Source organism: Cylas formicarius, unplaced genomic scaffold (genome assembly GCF_029955315.1).
Source record: "Cylas formicarius isolate icCylForm1 unplaced genomic scaffold, icCylForm1.1 PGA_scaffold_10__41_contigs__length_53128322, whole genome shotgun sequence".
Taxonomy (NCBI): Eukaryota; Metazoa; Arthropoda; class Insecta; order Coleoptera; family Brentidae; genus Cylas; species Cylas formicarius.
The window spans coordinates 8,958,422-8,977,695 of NW_026844214.1; the positions used below are offsets into that span (position 1 = coordinate 8,958,422).

General features: G+C 35.2%; 2 protein-coding genes across 2 annotated transcripts in view; both read left to right on the plus strand.

The window, feature by feature from the left end:
• The window catches only part of LOC132706516 (uncharacterized), a 32,046-nt gene that overhangs the window by 3,749 nt on the left and 9,023 nt on the right, over positions 1 to 19,274 (plus strand). The window contains exons 3-4 of the mRNA XM_060677879.1: positions 1,628 to 1,768; positions 8,597 to 8,754. Of these exons, the coding sequence (XP_060533862.1) occupies positions 1,628 to 1,768; positions 8,597 to 8,754 (299 nt within the window). The remainder of the gene's footprint in view (positions 1 to 1,627; positions 1,769 to 8,596; positions 8,755 to 19,274) is intronic.
• On the plus strand, positions 6,553 to 7,223 carry LOC132707717 (uncharacterized). Its single transcript, XM_060679649.1, has one exon. It carries the CDS (start codon positions 6,553 to 6,555, stop codon positions 7,123 to 7,125), a length of 573 nt encoding a protein of 190 aa, XP_060535632.1. The 3' UTR covers positions 7,126 to 7,223.

Sequence of the window (19,274 nt, forward strand, 5' to 3'; positions counted from 1 at the left end):
AACGCTTTACAGCGTATCGGATCTTCGACGAGAATATGAGACTTTTTATATTCTCCATTAAATTCTACAAAAAATTGTTATATACTATATATATAATATATAGTGTCTTTGCGAAGCTTCCACCCAACGCGCATAAATGACCTTGAAATAAAAACAGTTCTTAACGGCTAGGAAAAAATTAGCACAGGGTCGGTTTTTGCGGCGAAACAATAAAGAAATTTGAAATTAAAGGGACGAGACCCACATAAAATAAAATATTTATGAGCAAGTGTTACGTCATATGATATTTTTTTATACCTGTGATCCTGCAGTTAGAGATTGTTTCCGTACCACCCGTGTAGTAGATTTAAGGTCTCGGTCCGTTATTTAAGTGGTCTCCACTAATGAAATATCTGCCTCTGCAAAATCGTGCACCTCAACAGCACTTAAAGTTAGAGCACATTGCTGTGCAGCATAAACAAACAACACATTTAGCTACATCACCTTCTACATTTTTATAGCCACAAAAATATTTTTTGATAAAGCCACACCAATTAGTGATTTGCATAAGAATTTATTGAGCAATCTTGACATTAAAGAGCGTTTTAGTGGTCAATTGATGAATATGTTACGGTTAAACATGATAACTGGGAAAACACTAATGACCGGCATTTTCATGTTTCATCTCCGTTAACGTCAATAACCGGCCTCCTTTCAGCGGCCATTTATAAAATAAAATATGACAATTATAAAATAAAAAAATCACATCTTTGATCGGACGTTGTCGTGATTTAATTTTGTTTGGACCTTTTTGTTCAGCTTGATTTTGTAAAATATGCATTTCTAACAACAAAAGTAGATATTTAAATTTGACTGAAACTAACTTCAGTCAGAATATCAGAGAAACATGTCAGACTCTTTGGGAAACAAGTCAATAAAAGACATTACGAATCGAAATATCGTATATACAAGCTAATTTATTTAGATAAATCGAATCACATTTTTTATCTGTCCAGTTCTGGTTGTAACATGGTGGAACTAAAAAAATTTTTTTTTCATGGAAAGGCAGTCTAACTCTGTAGGTTTTTAACTTATTTGTATTTAAAAAGTTCAAGGTATTTTTTCTGGTTTTGTTTATAATATTTATAGGATGAAGAAGTACGGGAAACAATAAATAACTAATATTTAACAATAACAATTTTGATAATAGTAATGAAAAATCGAATGTCGGGAGTTCAATAATTTGGTGTCCAGATTGGCCATTTTGAATTACACATTTACAAATTCTGACATATCCCTCAAAAATTTGCCTAATTAAATTAAGACCTGTGTTTTATTTTTGTTGGCCTTTTACTTCTTTGGTGGATTCTTCATATAGCTACTAGAGATATAGAGGCCCTACCTAATGCCGAATTAAAATTCTTAATTCGTATCACCCTCAGAAAAAAAACAGCCGACAGATTAACTAAAATCTGATTTTTACTTCTGATTTTTGTCAATTTATTTGTTTTCTCGTGGTATCTCGTTTTGTATATTATAGTTGTAGGTTTCATCAAAGCTGGTACTATTTTGCGCAAGGGAGAAATAAATTTCAGCACCTTGAACTTTCGCAGATTATAACTCACGCATTTCTTGTGAATTTTTATAGCAGAATGTCCTTGTGAACAATGTAGAGCGGATGGACTCGGAAGCAATATGTCTGGCACCAAGAATACCTGCCGAATAAAATACAAACCTTCGTATTTTGAGGCACATTCATTGGAAGAAATATATCTAATACAGAAAATAAGTAAGTTCCAACAGAACTTTCTGTAATTAATGACGTTTCATAAATATCGAATACTGTTAGTCAACTTGTCTTAAGCAATATTACGATTAATACACTTTCTGAACGACCCCGTAACTTTAATGCTGAAAAATAGTGGACGCGTATTATCTGTTTGTCCAAGGCACAATTTGGTTTAGCTAATCCTTAACGTTGCTCAATAAAAACAACCTTCAATTGTATTTTTATTTAAAATCCAATTTTTTGTGGGTACCGATGCGAATTCGTTAACTCATTTACTTTCTTACACTCAAGGTTTTGTTATCTTGTATCTACACAATTTAAAACGCTCAAACACCATGATAGAATCATAAGGCTACAGGCGTGTGGAGTTCTCCAAATTATATACCGTTTTTACGACATAATCCGTTATTTAACTTCGTTAAATTTTCAATAAAAAGATTCGCAATTCCACAATGACGTTCCAGAACCATACTTCGGTACTTCGGGCATACACATGTTGAAAGCTGACGGATTTGTGTAGAGTTTCATTGCAGCGAAAAATCCATTCTTTTTAAAATACAACAGTCCGCACGGCACAGTTCTTATCGGCTAACATCTTAAATACGGCCCTGGCTTGTAGTACACGTGCTGAACAGAATGGTAAAGTGTGTTCATAGATATAAGAAAGTAACTAACTGATACTAATTAGGGAAAGACCCGGGCAAGTTGTAAGAATGAAATATGGCCGAACAGGTCCGTACTTTGCTTAGAATTTCATTATTTGGAGTTTTGTTAGGAAAGATACTAAACAATATTTATTTATTTATGTATGTATTTTTCTTTAAATCCAAATCTAAAATACAATTACAAATTATTTTTATTACCAACTTAAATTACATAAAATTATTCACATAATATATCAGTATCAGTATCGCTATCATCGCCTGTTCTAATTCTATATTATTTGCGATATGGTTATACGATTATTCTGCTTTTTCTATATGTTTAACAGAATTTGCCCAACTTTGTGGAGGGATGTTAAAAACTTCGGTTTCTATAAGTTTGAGGACATTGGAGTTAACCGGGGGTGCAAAACATGTTAAATGGGATTAAATATACAGTGGTAAGGTGGAAGCCTTAAAACTGCATGCCCTAGATTTTTGGCATAATTATCACAGACGTATTCCTTCTTGCAGGTTCAAGCTTTGTAGAATCTCAATTAATTGCTTTTTGGTATAATCTTCGTGAAAATAAATGTCGTTATTATACATGTAGTTTTGGATTGATGCTTTTGTGTCACATGAGGAAGGGGTTTTAGTCAACTGTCTACTGCGATAACTTGCATTGTCCATTTCAATGAGGCTATTAGGACCAATTTTTTGAACTAGTTTGTTTTTAAACCAACTTTCAAATAAATCAGCGGTGGTGTCTTTATGGTAATCCTGAGAAGAATCTTTAATATTTTTCGCAGACAGAGAAAGTCCATTTGGAATCCAACCATCTTTAGAGCCAGCATGCAAAATAGTTATTCTTTTACCGATTTTTGATGGCACGTTTGTTTTACACTTATCAGTTGAATCAACCCAACCCTTTTCTGGAGTATCACAAATGTCGAACCAGGTTTCATCCAAGTAAATAAATGGCCTTCGTTGTTCTCTGTAAATCTCTGTAAATTCTAAAAAAATCCATTAAAACTTGCCTTTTGTCAATTTTTTAAAATCTAAAACCCATGTGTTGAATACACTTGCATAAGGTAGTTCAGCCACATTTAACACCGGTTTCATCTTTTTCAAGCCTCATAATTAAGATATCTAATGTAGGCACGCTTTGTTCCTCATATAACTGGTAAATTTTGCACCGTATTATATCTTGATCACTTTCATCTACACTCCAGAAAATGTCAGCATCGTTTCTTTTTTTCCTCGCTGAAATGGGATTATTCACAATTTTCCATACAGTTGATGTTGGAATTTTCGTCAATGTGGCCGTTTCTTCTAAAGATGCTTGCTTGCTGGCACCACGTTCAATGAGAGTCAAATAAACATTGTTTATAACTTCCTTAGTCTCGATGGAATGTCCTGAGGTACACTAGAATCGCACATATTTTGCATAATTCGCCCACGATTCAACACATGCTGTATTATACAGGAAATAAGAATGATTACTAATAAACTTAAACTAAGTAGTACACCAAACCAAAGAATATGAAACACGGGCAGATATAAAATTATTTTCTATTACGGACCACAATTTTACCTGAATTTAAATTCCGAAACTTTAGGTAATAATTGTATGTTAATGACCACCCTTGGATAATCCCATTCAAAAGCAATTGGTTGCTTTCTTATATCTATGAACAGACGATACCTTCAGCTGTAGAACAAGCCGCCCTTAAATTCACTCCGAAGTCATAAGTTGATTAAAATTCCTGAAACGCTCGAATTGAATTAATTTTAAAGTGACATCTTAAATATCTGTAAATATTACATTTTGAAATGTGCTCGTTACAAAAATAATTAGTGCTACGAAATATATTTTGAAAGATTTCGTGAGCAGATCAGATCTGAACAGTTGTTTGTATTTTATTAAACTACATGGTTATTTAGTGCACTACGTTTCGCGTAAGAATCGGTAGTACATCGGTAGTAGGTAGTATAGGTATAGTTTAAATAATACCAGGTGTCCAAAAAGTATGCAAACGGTAAAATGTCTCTAGAATTACACAATTAATCAATATTCAATAAAAAAATGTTCAATAACACCAAACATAACATCCACCGCACCCCACTAGTGATGGGGAGGAGGCAACTTTGCAATTTTAAATGAAAACCCCACTTTTTAATTACAGATTCGGATTCTATGGTTTTGTCGGACGTTTTTTTTTGGATTCTAGGTAGATGGCGCTGTAACCTCAAAAAACTATTTATCCTATTTGTCAAGAAATACCTGATACCTTCTCTTTAACATATTCTTTCTACTCCCTACTGTAAAACACCCAATCTTAAACTTATCAAGCGTGCGCAAATTGTCATTTTAATACATCAGCTTCATTAAATTCTCTCGCAAGCCAAATCGAGCGTTTCCGCTACTTTAGCCACGGGTTAGAAGTCATTAAATGTTTTCGCTAGATTTAAAACACTGTATAATATTGACGGCAGTTCTGATGGTCACACATAAATGATTATTGCATAGTTGGATATTCTTTTTCTTTTAGCGATTACATATATCGCGAATTCAAAAAAACACTTCTGCCAAAAACACTTTTGTGGCATAATTCGAATCTGTAATAAAAATGACGGATTCCATTTTTGATTTCACCGGGTTTGGGGGGTGAGTGTCATGTTAGTTATCATTAAACAGTTCTTTTATTCATTATTTAAAGGCATTTCCGCTAGCATGCTTTTCGGATACCTGGTATATCATCTGTTATGTTTTTTATTTGAACCTATAGAAATTCTAGTTGCAGTTTGCGAAATCCCTGTATATTTGATGTACTAAAACAAATTTATTTATTTCAAATGGAACAAACACCCTCGTTATTATTTATAATTCTGAAATATAAATACCTTTGTTCTAAATACCTTGGTAGTTATATCTGAGTAGTGCGATTTTTGAAATAATCGCCATAATTCTTAAAAAGCACATTATCTTTACATATTTCGATTACTTAGCTATGAAACGCCATCTTGTTTAACAGTAATTGTTTACTTATTGTACAACACGAATACATTCACTGACATGACCGTTAGAATTGACAAACGTCAAAATTCAAAGCGTGGGAAATATCTAAGAAAACATCCGATTGCTCCTAAATCCGTGCGGTAGAATCTCGGAAATGTCCGAAGTGATTCGGAATCATGGTAAACGAAACTGACATGGTAAAGTGATGCTTCCCGCACGCTAGATCTATGGGTAATTATGTATTTTACAGAAGGGAGTAGAAAAAATTGTTTTTCTACTCCTGTCTGTAAAATACCTAATTACCTACCGATCTATCGTGCGGGAAGCGTCACTTTACCACGTCAGTTTCGTTTCCCATGAATAAGCGCCACTTCAATCGGATGTTTTCGGAGATATTTACCACGCTTTGAATTTTGACGTTTGTCAATTCTGATAGTCATGTCAGTGAATGTATTCCTGTTGCGAAAATTTGACCAAAAATTAACGGTCGTAGAAAAAATATAGTATGCAACACGTTCCGTAAACTTTTTAATACACTCGTTTATTAAATACTCGCTCCGCTCGTGTCAAATGAACTCGTGGGTCAAATGCCGTTTACCGCACTTGTTGCATAACATACTATTTCGAAGCTTATAAGGATGGAAAACGCCAAATGAAGTTTTAGCGAAATGTCTGCAAGAATTTAATTGGGACTCAACAAACGGATAGGATGTTATCCCAGGAAATTCTTTAATCATATCACAGAACTGAAATAAAAAGGTGAAATTCCATAAATATAAAATCTCGATTAATAGGTAGGTTCGACATTTTTCTATTTTAACTGAAATCGGTGGATTTTGTTCTTCAAAAACGATAAAAATGAATTTGAGAGCAAAATATTGATATTTACGTCCATTGTAAACATTTAAAAGTCAAGGATCGGCGCGAGGCTGGAAAACGATACCTTTGCGCGAGGCTCGGCCGCGTGACGTCGGTAGTCACACACAGCAGACGCCTGGCTGGCCTGCAGGCTTTACGATACCTACACATAATAATGTCTGTCATATCGGTGTTCGGTTTAGAGTATCTAGTTTGAGCGGTTACGGATTTATTATTAAATTCTGTCAACTTTATCGGAATTAAAAATGCCAAACAGAAAGTGGTGTTTTGTTCCAAATTGTACAAATACAACACCAAAAAAAATTTTCGTGAGTGTTCCAAAAGCTCCTCAACAACGTAAACAGTGGTTTGACAGAGCTCGGCGAGATGTGAAATCAGTTTCTTCCAAGTCGACTATGTACTGCTGCGAAGATCATTTCGACCTGGAAAATGATATGGAAAACTACTTGGAATATAAGTTGAGTACCGTTCGAGCCCGCATGAAACCTGAGGTTGTACCACATAAATTTGCATGTCAACCGGGCAGACGCTTCATCTCTACAAAACAGCGAGTGTTCAGCGTGAAAAGAGCAAGGCAGAAAGATATCGCGGAATATTTGCAGCCGGTGCCGGTTGCGGGGCCCTCAACCGAAAAGTCCGAACCTGAAGGCGTGGAAGTAATCGAGGTAGATCAACCACGGTTATGTAACAAAGCATGCCAAACAAAGAAAGATTTAAGAAACAAGTCCGTTCAAGTCTCGCAAAAACAACTCAGAAAAACAGATTTCAAACCCTCCAAAAGTATGTTTAAAACTGGAAAATGTACAGGCAAATCCTGAAAGTTCCCCAGAAACAGAAACATCCAATTTTTAGACAGTCTTCCAGATCACAGCGCAGAGGTTTGAATCTCTGTTTAATAAGTACTTAGAGATATAGTTAGACCACCAAGAGTTGCTGACGATGACAAAATGTCCAAAGAAAATGTTATTTTGACAAAACTTATTGCTGGTGTGAGAATCCATATAGAACGCGTAATTAAGCGTATTAGGGATTTTATGATGTTAGGTCCTCACGCGATTATTGGAGCAGAAATAATTCAAAAATTTGATAGCGCAATAACTACTGCGTGCGCTATAGTGAACCTACAACAGCCCATAATAAACCAAGGAAATTTGTAGTTGGATGTTTGTTAATTAAAAAAAAAACGTGAATACTATGTTATATTATTCACAGGTATATTAACATATAGATTAGAAAAATGTATTCAGAACACTGAGATTTTTAGGACATCCTGTAGCAATGTAGTTAACTTTTCACTTAAACTATGATTGGGATAATTTAGGAAACACGTTTGTTAGATCCTGCCTTTTGCCCATCCTAAACATTGTTTTGTTTTTTAGTAACTATGAAATTCCATAAAGTGACTGTGCCTCCCTCCTGAATTCAAATATATCTTTTCCAAATACACTTCAGAAAAATAGATTATGAGATTATATGTACATGGCTGGTTGTTCTCGTAGAACTTTTCTCAATGAAAAACATTCTATAGTTTACATCACGAATCAAGCCAATATTCGTTAAAAAGTAATGTCGATTTTTAGAAGCCTAAGCAAGTTACACCAAGGGGCCAAAAATGAAATTTTTTATTGTGTGTTTGCCTAATAATTTTAGTCGGTAAGCCTCGAATAAATCAAAATTAATTTTGAGATGAAAATTTCTAATATGAATATAGGTAAGTACGATTCTGTGTCTGGCTACTGACGTCACGCGGCCTAGCCTCTCGCAAAGGTTTCGTTTTCTCCGCATATCCCCGGTCGTACACCTGAATTGCAACAACTCATTATTGTTAAATCTGACGTTCTATGACTAATTATGTCAAAATAATGTTATTTGTATCAACTGTTTCGAACACCTTACCACTAAACACACATTATACATTTGAAAGGAAATTTAATTCTCTTTCAGAATTCCGAAAACATATAATTTTACTCATTTTTGTGTGCCACGTAAAAATTAATGATTTAATTTAATTGATAATATAGGGTTTTCGCAAACCGCATTGAAACGTACGATAATTGTGATCGCTGAATAAAAATATTGATACTTTTAAGACAATGTGTACAATTTCGAGATAATATGTTCTATTTCAATTCTATTTCGGCCACAGTACAGCGTGAATAACTAAATATAAAAAAAAAATAAAATGCGTGTACACCTTGAATGTTCAATTTTTTAGAAAATTATTGTAGTTGAAACAACCAACCACACTTCCTCCAGATCACTAAGCTAATTCCACTATTTTTATGGCAGCTTCAAGCGAAATGAAAAACATTTGGGTCCGGGAAAACATTTTGTGTAGCGAATCCAATTTGAAGACCGATGAAATAATTGCTACAATGCGTGAAAATCTAATTAAAGTATATCACAGAACAAGCAGTTCGCAAACAGAAGCAATTGCTGACTTAAAGGTTAGTATCTTCATTTATCATTGAGTAGCAATTAATTGGCAAGAATGTTTTTCGCTATTTTTTTCCAAAAGTGCGTAAAAGTTCTAGAAAAAACATTGCTCCAAAAGTTAATTTTGAGCCTAATTCCATTTTTTTATAGATTGTAATTTTACACAAAATTTTAAGCAACTTGTGAGTGTTTGTTTATAAATCTAGCCTGTATGGGAAACTTTCTTAATCTGGAGAAGCATCTGCGCTATATTTTTAGCTGTAGGAAACATACAGTCAGGAAAGGATCCTATTGCTATTGCATACCCTATATTTCTTTTTATTCTTTTACATTTTCTTGAATGCGCTTGGATGTCCTCTCGATAAAGGTTTGTTAATACATACACATCAAAAGCTCCTAAGAAACATAACGTTCAAAACCAGATTTAGGACTTGCTCAACAATCTCTCAACATCTTTGATCCGTCAAAGACTAAATATCAATTAGGTTCAAGGAACATGAAAGAGCCTTAAGACAAATAAATTCATCAGCAACTGTCGAACACAATCGCAAAACCAGACATCAAATTTTATTCGATAAAACGTAAATTGTTGCATGTAATCAAATCCTCTATCAACGAAAGAATATATAGAAATCTTCACCAATATGGGAATCAGGCATCCGAGACAATTTTCATGCCCCTTCTTTAGCTCCGCCCCCCTCAAACAATAATCATGGTGTTTTCTAATTGAGTGACAATAATTAAGAGGCAACACTAAAGAAATTTAATTTCTTGATTTTTTTCAATCCGATGTATGGTTTTCGCTTAAAAAAATAAAAACCTCTTCTCTGCATGTTAATGGACGCATGCAGAGAAATTAGTTTTTATTTTTATCTGATAACAGTACGACGGACTAAAAAAAAAACAGATCAAATCTGCTCATAAATGCAGAATGCAAGTGACATAATTTTTTTAAGGAAATTAGTGGCGCACCATCGACATTGCACTGATTAAATCGAGAACTTTTTTTGTAAAAATTAAAATATATATCTAAAATTAAATATCCAGTTTTTAGTTATCAGTTCAGAAAAAAAAAATAGAACATAACATAACATCCTAACAACAAGATAAATAATAAACGATTATTTTATTAGTTTTGAGTACTTCGTATTAGTACTTTGATTTTTTGAAGTATTTTAATAAAACAGATAGACAATTACTTAAGTAAAAAATAATAATGATAATAATAATTTAAAACCGTGCATCGGATCGAGAAAGTCAAGAACATTATTTTTTTTTTAGAAATTATTGAAGATTGTAAGAATAATTTTTATTTTAAGAGAAATCAGTGGCATGCCACCAATCGCTGCCAAAATAGGCATGTGAAATTCAGTATGGCCGCCACTGGCGTATTTAAAAAAAAAGTGGTACATACTTAGTATATGTGTGCCATACTTCATCATAATATTTAAAGTGATATTACAGATATTGAAAAAATAGATTTTATTTTTGAAAAAAAAAGTTGTTTAGGACATATGGTCATATGAAGTTTTCTTTTCAAAATGGACACATAAATCGCGCTCCTAATTATTGACATTCAATTAGAAAACACCCTGTATAAGGAGGAACAGAATAGAATACGAGCCAGTTTCACTTGTTCTCTGAAGAAGCTAACAGTCAACAAAAGTTTGATTTATAAACAACTGACGCAGGAGAAATCCAGAAGATTTGAACAGTAGTATGTGCAAGTTTTTTGTGGAGAATTCGGCGAACTGTTTCACGACTGGCAGTAAATCGACCATTTTATTTTAATTTCTGTTGCAACAATTCAAGTGATGGAATCTGATTACTCTCATACATCGCATACACTTCCCTGGGAATCCACTCTGCATCACCATTCTTAAACACTTTCATGTTGCCCTTGTCACATTGTTCCTTCCTTTCTAGTGATTCATTATCAAGGAATCAGCGCAAAGTTGATCTTGGAATACCAGTTAACTCCATTGTCTTTCCAATGACAGTTTCCATGTCCACTGACGTTTTTAGAAGACCTTCAGACAAATTTTGCAGTAAAAAATATTAATTATTCGCGGATTTTTTTTATTTGCTATGTTAAAGTTTCAGGAATGTAAACGTTGGCGATGTCATTTCAAACAGCTTTTTTAAATTTACATACGTAGAAACAGTATGTGCAATTTAATTTCCCATAGTAAAGATAAAAATACAGTTGAAACTCTAGCGAAATTGAACGGACTGCTTTTTTTCGTTATAAAGAGTTTATATACATATTTTAACATCTACTTAAGGAACATTTTACATAAATATTTCAGAACTACATTAAATGTTTCAAATAATCAGTCATTTTCTTTTGAATTTTTTTTGTACGCATCTCGTACTTTGTCTTGTATTTTCACCATTCCTTCGAGAGGGGCATCTTCCCCATGATACATAAAAAAATTCCCTAGCAGATTCACTGCATATAGGGCTTGTAGAATGGTGGTCCCTCACCCTTTATTGCTTGTTGTAATATGGCTTCCTCCCTCAAGTCTGCTGCTGTAGGCAAATCTTGATCTATCACTATCCACTCGCTTTGTGGCTGATCATCTTCCAAGTCCTGTTCGCATTCTGTCTCGGTAATAAAGAGTGTTGAATTGCTTCTGCTGTCACCTCTTTCCCAGCTTTACTAATAAAGTTTACTGCATCTAGCATATTAATGCAAATTTTGTCGATCATTTCCATTAAAATGTTTTTCCTGTATCGATTCTTAAGACTTTTTATTACACTCTGGTCCATCGGCTGTAATAAATACGCTTGTTGTTTTGGCTGGAAGAAATGCCATTTCAATATTCCGTAGATTTGGAATATGGGGATGTGCAGGGCAGTTATCTAAGAGAAGTAATATTTTGCTTCCCTTTAAATCTGCATCCCATTTCGGTATCTCCTCTTCAAAAATTTGCAATGACATCCATGCAGACTAGCTTTCTTTTTTCTCTCCCACTCATATTGCCAGCTACTAACACGTTCTTTAGAAAGTTTTCCACCCACACACTTTACGCTTCGAAATTTAAGAGTTTTTTCTAGCGTCATTTTGTAAAAAATACCAGTTTCGTCAGCATTAAAAATGTCGTCAGCAGGGTACTTTTCTGCTAGTTTTGGCCACGTCTTCTCCAGCGAGTCGGTAATTACATTTCTGTCGACATCACTGGCTTCGCCACTTATCTGTCCATAATTTATACCATGTCTCTGTTTGAACTTCCCCAACCATCCTTCCGAAGCCGAAATCGATAATGCCAAGCTGTTCAGGAAACTTTTCTGCTTTTAGTTTTACGATAGTTCCAGAGAGTGTTACATTTTTAAGACGTTGCCCTTGGAACCACTGCAACATTGCCCGATCCAAATATTCAAATTTTGGCTTTCTTAGTTTTTTACTAGAACTGCCTGCCGCTTCAACCTGAATGATTTTTTCTTTGCACTTCCAAATCGTGGATACAGTCGACGGTGTAAGTCCGTATCGACGTCTCACATCACTTTTTTTTCCCCCGTTCAATCACCCGAATTAAAGCAACTTTATCATCTAGAGATAAAATTTTTCGCTTACTCGCCGTGCTCGCCGTATTCACTAAGTCAAATTAGAACTGATTGAAACAATGGTGTGATTTTATACATATCTATAAAGGCATTAACATAATCGCTTATTACGAGAAAAAACTTAGGACGACCAAGTTCTCGGTAATTAGATTATTAGGGTAAGGAATTCTGAGAAGGTAAGAGACTCTTTTAATTACAAGTCGGCCTACATTCCTTACTTTGTTATAGTCTGTTCATAGATATAAGAAAGTGACCAATTGCTTTTGAATGGGATTATCCAAGGGTGGTCATTAACATACAATGCAACAAGATTATTACCTAAAGTTTCAGAATTTGAATTGAGATAAAATTGTGGTCCGTAATAGAAAATAATTTTATACCTATCTGTGTTTAATATTCTTTGGTTTGGTATACTACTTAGTTTAAGTTTACTAGTAATCATTCTTATTTCGTGTGTAATACAGCGTGTGTTGAATCTTGTGCAAATTAGGCAAAATATGTGCGAGTCTAGTGTATCTCAGGAGATGCTCCCGCCCAAATGTACAAAATACTATTCAATTGAGCCTAAGGAAGTTATAAACAATGTTTATTTGACCCTCATTGAACGTGGGGCCAGCAAGCACGCATCTTTAGAAGAAACGGCCACATTGACGAAAATTGCAACATCAACTGTATGGTATTGGTATTGGTATTAAAGGGGGGCACCCTCGCGGGCGTCCAAGCACTTAGGCGACCAGATGGGCCCGTTGTGACCCCAGGCCGCTCTAGAGGGCGTCCAGAATGCTGCCCCTCCTATAGAAGGTCAGCAACTCCTTTAGCCCAATACCGTATACTGAGTCTGGATTGATCAGGACCGTTCCGAAGACTCCCAATCTTGCCCATGCCAAGGCAGGGCACTCGGTGCACCACCTACACTCCGGGTGGTCTCCAATGCCTAGCAAGCAAAGATGCCTCCTAAGCCTGCAATGTCCTGTGTAGGCCCCTGTTGGTGTTCTACACTCCCTTCTGGTCAGTCTAAGCAGCTCCCTGGTCCGAGGAAGGGCGGGTCAATCCATCATAAGCCTCGCCTGTCTCATTCCCGGAGCAACTCTCCAGCCCCCCGCGGCCCGGTGTCTCGCCCAGGCTTCGAGAGCTCCCGGATACCGGTGTGACCCGGGACCCAGACCAACGTGACCTTTCTCTCCTCAGCCACCCTCCTCAGTACCCCTTTGGACTCCTTTATCAACAAGGAGCGCGTACGCACTGACTTCAGCGCCATGAGTGCAGCCCTACTATCCGACCAGAAGAAGACATCAACTGTATGGAAAAATCCATTTTAGCAAGGAGCTGACATTTTGTGCAGATGAAAGTGATCAAGGTATAATAAGGCATAAAATTTACCAGTTATAAGAGGAACAAAGCGTACCTACATTAGATATCTTAATGTGGCAGAACTACCTTATGGAAGTGTATTCAACACATGGGTTTTAGATTTAAAAAAATTGACAAAAGGCAAGTTTTAATGAAATCTTTTAAAATTCGGAAATAGCGACAGGAATATCTAGACAAAATTAGGATTTACAGAGAACAACAAAGGCCATTTATTTACTTGGATGAAACCTGGTTCGACACTTATGATACCCCGGAAAAGGGTTGGGTTGACTCAACTGATAAGTGTAAAACAAACGCGCCATCAAAAAGAGGTAAAAGAATCACTATTTTGCATGCTGGCTCTAAAGTTATTTGGATTTCAAATGAACTTTCTCTGTCTGCGAAAAATATTAAAGATTCTTCTCTGGATTACCATGAAGACAGCACCGCTGATTTATTTAAAAGTTGGTTTAGAAACAAACTAGTTCCAAACATTCATCCTAATAGCGTCATTGTAATGGACAATGCAAGTTATCACAGTAGACAGTTGACTAAAACCCCTTCCTCATGTGACACAAAAACAACAATCCAAAATTACATGTGTGTGACATTTATTTTCACAAAGCTTGAACCTACAAAAGGAATAAGAACAAAAAATCTAGTTCATACAGTTTTGGTTAGTTTCTTAGGCTTCCACCTTACCACTGTATATTTAATCTCATTGAACATGTTTGGCACCAATTGAAATATCTGTCATTCATCGTAACAATGTTTTTCCCCGTGTTAACTCCAATGTCCTCAAACTTATAGAAACCGAAGAATTTTATTTTAGATGTAAACATAAATACTTACACAAATAAATAAATATTGTTTAATATCTTTCCTAACAAAACCCCAAATAATTAAATTCTAAGCAAAGTAAGGACCTGTTCGCCCATATTTCATTCTTACAGTTTGCCCGCGTCTTTCCTTAATTTGTATCAGTTAGTCACTTTCTTATATCTATGAACAGACTTTACCTGATGTGCCCTTTTTTCTTTCGATATAGAGAGTGTGGAAATTCGTTATACCGAGTGGATTAACGCATAGCTGTGTATGGAGACTTAATAGTACAACAAATTTTGTTCGTAGTACAGAGTTTCGCTATAGGGAGTTTTCACTGTATACGCATTTAATAAATTTTATCTTCATATACATATAAAACGGTTCTCTTGCTGCGCATATTTAGTTCATTGACGGTAAAGAGTCTTCCGTTTATGACAGGCCAGGCAAGTCATGACTATTTATCGTGTGTTTTACTATACTATGTTCAGTTTTTTAATACGAGAGAGAGTTATAAATCATTATTGAACTGTAAAACTTAAAGGCTTAGCCGTATTCCATTGTCGGAATATCGTATAGATAGATATATGAATAGATTTATTTTTTACATAAAAAGTCTTTACAACAAATGACGCGTCAGTAGTACAAAAGAAAAGAGACCGATTTACGCTGACAACTTGCGGTTGTGGATAAATAAATCGTATAAACAGAGTCTTAAGATAGAAAAATAGAGAAATTCCATGCGTTAAAACAATATGACAAAATATTCAACAGAGATACATTATAAAAGTACAATACTTAAATTATAAAGCGTAAAAACGATGGAATCTAAAATTTAACAGAAAACGTAAATATAGATAGGTGGATAATAAAACATATGTTGGTCTAAAATTCGTGTTTGGCCGAAAGGGTGTATGTTGTAAAGCGTATTAAAATCACCATTTGAACCAGAACGATAAACATTTATAACCACTGTGTCGTTCGTAGGGACCACAATACCGCAGAATTCGGCATGCAAATCTACACAATATTTAACAAGATCTAATGCTTCACACTTAATATACAGCCACCTTTGGTGGTGCTTTTCCTACAGTAGTAACTCTGCAGGATAAAATTTTCAAGATTTACACTTTTTAGAACGTCTTCACTATTTACATGATGCTCAGACACCACATCGAAGTGATTATCCATAAGGAACAGAGACAACATATCAATGTTGGTTGCCTCGTCGGCCCTGCACGTTCTGGGCAAATATTCGGTATAGTCTGTCTGAATCTTCATCGTGCTGGCTTTTGCCCGCAATTATGGAAGCTACCTGGTGAGGGCTATAAAACTCGGGTCCGAAAGGTAATAAAGGACAGAACATTAGGGACGAAATCTCAAAGGTTTTGGTAATAGTAATTTTTTTTGTTTATTTAGATGGGTATAATCTAATTAAATTACACTAAGAACAAACAGGACATTAAATATATGCAATAAATTTATAGCTAGCAATATCCATAAAAAATTACATTTTTATTCTAAATGTATAAATCTAAATATGTTTGACTGTTAGAGTCATCATTGTGGTTAATTATAATAGGATTTGTGTTGTTTCGAATAGTAATGTAAGAATTATCAATTTTTATAATGTGCCGTACTGAATTTTTCCAGCTCTCCATTGGTATGTTAACATTTTCTGCTCTGACATTCGATTTTACTTGGTTTCACAAATGCTCTATTTGATTAAACATGCAACGATATGCAGGAAGACGTAAAATATTAACAAATATTCCTGCATTTCAGTTTTTGAACTTGATGAAGCTGGTGCTTTGCGTAGCAAACGGCTGTAGTAGCTTACGTTATCCATGACAATAATACTGTTATTGGGAATATTTTTTAAAAGATTGGTTGGAAAACAATTTTCAAAAAGTTCGGTACTTTTATCCTCATACTAATCTAAGCTGAAATCCTTAATATTCAACAGCATAGTGTGTTTAATGGTGATGCGTTTTCCTTTATTTTAAGGCGCAACTGACAGTTGGACAGTGGAATCATCCTAACCTGTGTATCGAACCATGTTTCATCAAGGTAAATCATGGATCTTTTAATTTCTTGAACATAATTAAATCTCCAAGTGCGTAATCTCTGTGATTTCATTACTTGCCTTGCCTTGCCTTTTGTGTATTTTGAGGTACTTAAATCCTTCGCTTATTAGGTCCTGATCACTATTGTCTTTTTTACCGCGGTATGGCCGTTAATTTTTTTTTTGCGTCAAGCTGATCGGGAGTGCATTATCATTCCGTGTGCGGCAGTGGCGAGATCTGTTGCGCGTTTTCCGCGAAGGGAACTTTAATTCTTAAGATTGTCGTTGTGCGTTTATGTTGTCCGTGGCGTAACACCCGGTCAGTTCTGCAAATTGAGTAGCAGAACTTACACCAAAGAGGAAGCAGGCCTGCTGAGGAGACGGAGGCGTGCGCTTAAGGTGAGACCTCAAACTTCTTTAGCGGCCCGTTTGGCGGTCGGTATTATTTCTAAATTCTTAAAGCCTACAGTCCACTTTAAAGCTCTTCCGAGCTCGCCGCCCATTTTCTTTTCATATCGGTGGTAAGCAACCTCTAGTTTTACTCCGCGAAAAGAAATTATTTGGTCCTTCGAGCCGGATTCGGCAGTTTTTAGCCTTAGCTACGCAACGGAAAACATTTCTCTCTTACCGAAATTAAAATAAATTCATTATTTCAATCCGCATTATTTTGATTTCGATTATTACCACGGAGAGGGCACAGCCTTAATGTCTTATCTCCCTGTTCTTTACTAACTACTCCAAGATTTTCAGGAAAATAGTTCAAGTGTGAAAACAGAAAATGCACTTTCAAACTCACATTACAACCTAGACGATGAAAGGGTTGTAACATATTTTGAAGAATACTTTCGTAGTTTTCGTCCTTAGAGTTCCCAAGAAACTTATCAATTACTTTAAATAAAATCCAGGCGTTTTTTTCGACATTGATCATTGTGTTTTGTATAATGTTCTTATCTGTGGCCCAACAAAAATACCCTCTTTTATCTTGGCATCAGATTGGCCTGGAAATATCTCGCATAAATATTTGAAATCATGAGCATTTTCACACTGCTTAAACATTTTGGACTTTCTGAAATCTGGTGTGAAATCTGAGTAATATGGGTCGAAATCCTTCTGATTCTGACGGTATGACGTTTTCTAATTCTGGTCCATAAGAAACTGATCGAATAGCAGACTAAGATTGGGATACACAATTTGTTTCTTATTTTTTTGTTGAATGTTTGAACATTACACGAACAAAAATAACGATCATTACTGTGATTCCTGGGCTCTCACCATATCATAGGAACACCAAAGCTTAGACATATCTTCCTACCTTTTTGCCAGTTTCTTAATGCTTCAACGCAAACGGAACAAACAGTATGAGGACTTCTCTTAGTCGCCAATTTTTATACCAAAGTAAGCGCGGGATGCATTTTTCACAAAAAAAGTAATAGTTTGATTTTGATTTACTACAAACATAACTTCCATAGGTATAACAGTTATTTGGATTGTTCACGCAATGTCTTCTTTTCATATTTATACATTCTAGAACACTAGAAATACACAACAAAGACAACAGCCGCGTTGATACAACCAATCTGCGCATAAACAGGTTACAACGCTTTTGCGCCATCTTTTACATTGTAGTGAAATCTAATATTATCAGTGTTGCCAAATCACATTTAATTTCATAAAAATCAATTCAGTCAAAAATCGTTCCTAATATGAAACAAACATTTTTAAGATTTAGAGCGCTATAAAAAAATGACGTGGGAAAAGAGGCCCCAAAAATATGCAAATAAGCAAACAGCTTTCAAACATCAAAATCGTTGTAGACCTGTGCAATTACTCACATTGGTAGGAAAAACAGATTTGTCGGTGTTGGGTTACTGGCATTTCAATCAAAACGGTCTGGATACTATGACGAAGAAATGAATGCTTAATATCTAAGCATTCATTTCTTCAAAACCATATGGTTTTCAAGACTTATTCTTCTTCTTATTCCTCCGGAGTCAAGAAAATCCGTTTTTTGGAATAACAATGGCATCATTCGTTGGCTTCCTTTAAATAAGAGGCAATTTAAGAAAGATATGCTGAAAAAAGAGCTACTGTAGATTATAACATTTGAATAAACCCCTTTGTATGAAATTTGTTGTCGGCGAAATTGGCACATATAGCTACTAGAGGAAATATTTATTCATATTTTCGTAGAGTGAGAATAGTTTTCCGCGCATGCGTCGACACCCAATTAACGGCGATATCCACTCTTTTTTGCTGTCGAAAAAATGCTGCATCCAAACTTATTGATAACCTGTCATTGGCCATGTTGGTTGTTGAATGCCGCAAGGTCATTGGTTAAAAACAAGATTTTAAATCTCGCGCATGCTGAATGGACCTTCTCAACATTTTTTTCATAGTTGGTTCGTATTATCGGCATAGACAGGGCCCTCTATATCTCTAGTAGTTATACGTTTCCGCCATATTACCGTGAATTACACCCCATAAAATTGATATGAGCAAAGTTTATAACCAGGCATAACACCACTTTTAAAATAACCGACGTTATTAATATGTTTATTATTCTAATAAACTACCTGTAGTAACGCCGCTGTCACATTAGTCTCATTCCTCAAACTCATCTATTTCTATTGTATGCATATTACTGTGACCTTAATTTTGGAATGATTCGAGGTGTTTACGCCTTAAAAACTGAAATAGGGATTTTAACGGTAACTATCAATGTAATTT

Coding starts and splice junctions, on each gene's coding strand:
- LOC132707717 (XM_060679649.1), top strand. CDS start 6,553: ATGCCAAACAGAAAGTGGTGTTTTGTTCCAAATTGTACAAATACAACA.